Source organism: Galeopterus variegatus, unplaced genomic scaffold (genome assembly GCF_000696425.1).
Source record: "Galeopterus variegatus unplaced genomic scaffold, G_variegatus-3.0.2 Scaffold3029, whole genome shotgun sequence".
In the NCBI taxonomy this organism is placed as follows: Eukaryota; Metazoa; Chordata; class Mammalia; order Dermoptera; family Cynocephalidae; genus Galeopterus; species Galeopterus variegatus.
In genome coordinates, this window is record NW_007729140.1 from 157,752 (window position 1) to 161,529 (window position 3,778).

The 3,778-nt window shown below is 32.1% G+C and overlaps 1 protein-coding gene across 1 annotated transcript in view; it reads left to right on the forward strand.

Moving 5' to 3' along the window:
- The window catches only part of COG6 (component of oligomeric golgi complex 6), an 86,491-nt gene that overhangs the window by 6,825 nt on the left and 75,888 nt on the right, over positions 1-3,778 (forward strand). The window contains exon 3 of the mRNA XM_008583758.1: positions 1,412-1,483. Within this exon, the coding sequence (XP_008581980.1) occupies positions 1,412-1,483 (72 nt within the window). The remainder of the gene's footprint in view (positions 1-1,411; positions 1,484-3,778) is intronic.

Sequence of the window (3,778 nt, forward strand, 5' to 3'; positions counted from 1 at the left end):
TGAAAATATCTGGTGCTGTGATTTTTATAATTCAAAGTACTTTGTAGAGAGAAAGGAAAAAAATCTCAACTCTTTAAGATTTATACTCATATTCTCCTAAATGATTTCTCAACTGTAGTTTGTCCTCACATTTTGCTTATAGCCCTTCTTGACTACTTTCATATCTCGCCTCAGTTGGCCCATCTCTTAATAAAACTGCCATGTTTCTATTTGAAGTTCTGGGCTTTGCATTGACAGGGACTGCAGTGTGACCCTCTATACCACTGAAACTTTCCTTCCTTGCATATTTTTTTATTGTGTGACACTGAATTGAATTGGGTAAAAGAAGATACTAGTGCACTGTGAAACTACATTTGATTTTGTGATATAATTATATTGTCATGTTAAGGCATTGGTTTAGGAGTAAAAAGTTGGGGATGGTTTAGAGAGGATGAGCATAGAACCTGGGAGACCTATCGGAAGACTTTTTTTATCAGTCCATGCAAGAGATAACAATTGACCTGAACTAAAGTGATGGTGAGTAAATGATTAGTAAAAAATAATTGGGTAAGATGTATTTATTAAGAGAGTATAAATGATAGGATTTAGAGACCAATTAAATTCATGCTTCTGTGGAGGGAGATGGAGGTGAACATAAATAGAGAGAGAGTGTTATTAAGAAAACAATCAGATTTTTGGCATGATCTAATATGTGATGACTTTCAACAAGTTAGGAGGAGGCACTATTTCATATTTGCTTGTTTTTGTTAAATAAAATTTACAAATAATTCTTTATTAGATAGTTAGATAATAAGATCAAAAATAGAAAGAACAATTACTTAACGATCTTATCACCCAGAAATAACTATTGTCAGTATTTTATTATATGGCCTTCCCTATGTTCTTTTGTACATAAACATATATTTTTTTCCAAAAAACGGAGAGATAGTATAGGTATTTTTTTGTGACTTTTTTTACGTTATGTAGACATCTTTCCATAAATGTATGTATACATTATCATTGTTAATGTGTGCACAGATTTCTATTCTGTGGATGGAAGTGTTTCGCATTTCCTTTTGTTTTAGGCAACTGAGTTTATATCATCCTCCTATGTATATTGTTGCACACTTATCTAATTAATTCTGTAGGGTAAATTCTTCTTATCTGAATTCCTGAATAAAGAGGTATTCATAGTTTTTAAGCATTAGCCATTTTCCTATTGTCATACCCTCTAAAAGGAATGAATTTTTTTTTTTACATCTTTTCTGATACTAGTTTTATTCTTTTTTATCATTTCCAATTTTAAATATAGGATTTCTTGTCATGCCTTGACGAAAAAAAACTCATGGGATTAAAATAAGGATTTGGCTAAGAGAGGAGAAGTTTCTTTAGCAGTGTATATAATGTTTGATGTTACTTTTCTCCTTTTCAGGAACTCGAAAGCATAAATGAAGATGTTCAAGCAATGAGCAACTGTTGTCAAGATATGACAAGTCGCCTACAGGTGCTGTATAACGGCTAGATTTTAGCATAGTTTTTGCTACAAAGTAAGCTTTCAGAAATTATTAGGTCTACAAAATATATGGATATTTGCCCTATATTTTGCCATCATGCTCTATAGGAAGTTTGAATATAAATATTGTGTTTATTTTTCTTTTTTAAATTGTGTTTTTTGTGTTTCTTTTTGTTTCTGACGGTTTATTAATATTGTTCAGTTTTCTACAGAGCCTTTATATTTTGGTCTAGACAGTACAGAGCTAACTATGTAGAATTTTGATAAGCCTTCAATTTCATAATATCCCAGAAGTCCAGCAGGAATTAATTCCTTAGTAGAAAGCCTTAGGCATAGGTTCACACTATAGCTGTGTCTGATAAAGACCCAGCTTAATTCTGATTCATGTTTAGCCTAAAAAAAAAAATCATAGGAAAGTATGTATAATTTAGGTCTGTTTATTAAAGCAATCCTAAACCTCTAGTTTGGGTGCAGAATCAGCATTCTACCTAATTATCCTAATTTGTGTGATTTTTGGAATAGTGCATAGAACAGTTTCCTCCTAAGGGTCAGTCACAATTATGTATACTACATTCATATTTGGATAACTATACTGCTAAGATTCTGCTGCAAGCATTGACAGCAACAATGATTCTAGAAAGAATTATTAATCTGTGGGTATTCCACAAATTAATCTTAGGCTACTTACATAATGTCTGTAAGATTAATTAATTTTTTGTTTCTCTGAAATTTTTTCTCCCTAGTCTTGTCTAAATTTTGATATTCTTACTAATACAGCAGATATTATTGGCATATTTATTGTCTCAGTGCAATTTTTATATCTTTGTTAATTTTTATATTTAACTAATCATCTAGTCTTTGCTAATGCTATTTCACATTTTTACACATATTTATTTTGTTGCTTAGTGACTGATTTTGTTTGACCATTCCTTTTCTTTAACTTTTTCTTTTTCTGGGCTGAGCCCATGGCAAACTCGGGAGAGTGCGGCGCTGGGAGCGCAGCAGCGCTTCCACCCTGGGTTCAGATCCTATATAGGGATGACCGGTGCACTCTCAGTGCTCACTGGCTGAGCGCGGTGCGGCCGGTCTCAAAAAGGACAAAAAAAAAACTTTTTCTTTTTCTTTTTCTCATCTTCTAGCTTCCATGACTTAATGCCTTTTCACAAATCATACTCCATAAGGTTTCTATATTATACTCTTGTGTATTTTTGTAATATTAATACTATGTTTTGTGACATTGGATTACTCAGTATCCTCTGATTTTAGTGGTAGTACCTCATATATTTTTACGCTTAATTATATTTTTGTTCTTTCCATCATAGCTACTTTTAAGTGGGAAAAGAACAAAATATTTTTATTCTTTGTGCTGTTTTCAAAGCATTGTATTTTAAATCACAACCTAAGTGTCTCCTTCTCTTTTGTCTTTTGTGTTTTCTTTACAGCAACAGCCCATTCTATTTTTTTCTTTACAATGGCATAGGCCTATTTATTTCTTTCTTTTCATTTCATTTATTTCATTTCAACTTTATTGAGGAATAATTTATGTAAAGTAATAAACTATATCCATTTGAAGTGCATAGATTGTTAGATTTGAAAGTTTTGTACACCCATGGAACAACCACCATAATTAAGATGTAGAACATTTTCATCACCTTTAAAAGATTCCCTCATAGCTTTTTAATGCAACATTTAAAAATACTTGGTACTACTTATTGTTTATATTTATTTTTTCTGCATGTATCATTGCTCAGATCAGTAGAGATTAGATCCATGATTTTGAAAGTTTTGTTTATCCCTTCCAATTTTGCTAAAATTAATTTATTTCAATATAGTGTTATTGGAATCCTAATAGTACCCACTCATACTGTGAGCTCTAGAGTAATATTTTTAATGTATTCATAATGAAGAAAAGTATTTCTAAGAGTGTTCTCCTTTCCCATTTTCATTATTGAGTGTTAAAACAATTAATTTAATTAATATTTTCTAAAACACTTTAAATATGGGACATCTTAGGAATTATTACTATGAGATAACATTTAAAAATTTAATCAGTAATTTTATATATATTGTTGTTTATCCCTTTGACTGTGGTTTTGCTTGCATAAATTACATTTTGAGGCATATGCTTATTATTTAATGAAAAATAAGCATCCTTAACATTTAAGATAGGGGCCGGCCCGGTGGCGCACTGGATAAGTGCGCCGCTTGGGAAGCGCGGCGGCACTCCCGCCCGAGGGTTCAGATCCCACATACGGACCGGTTCCCGCTCACTGGCTGAGTGAGGCG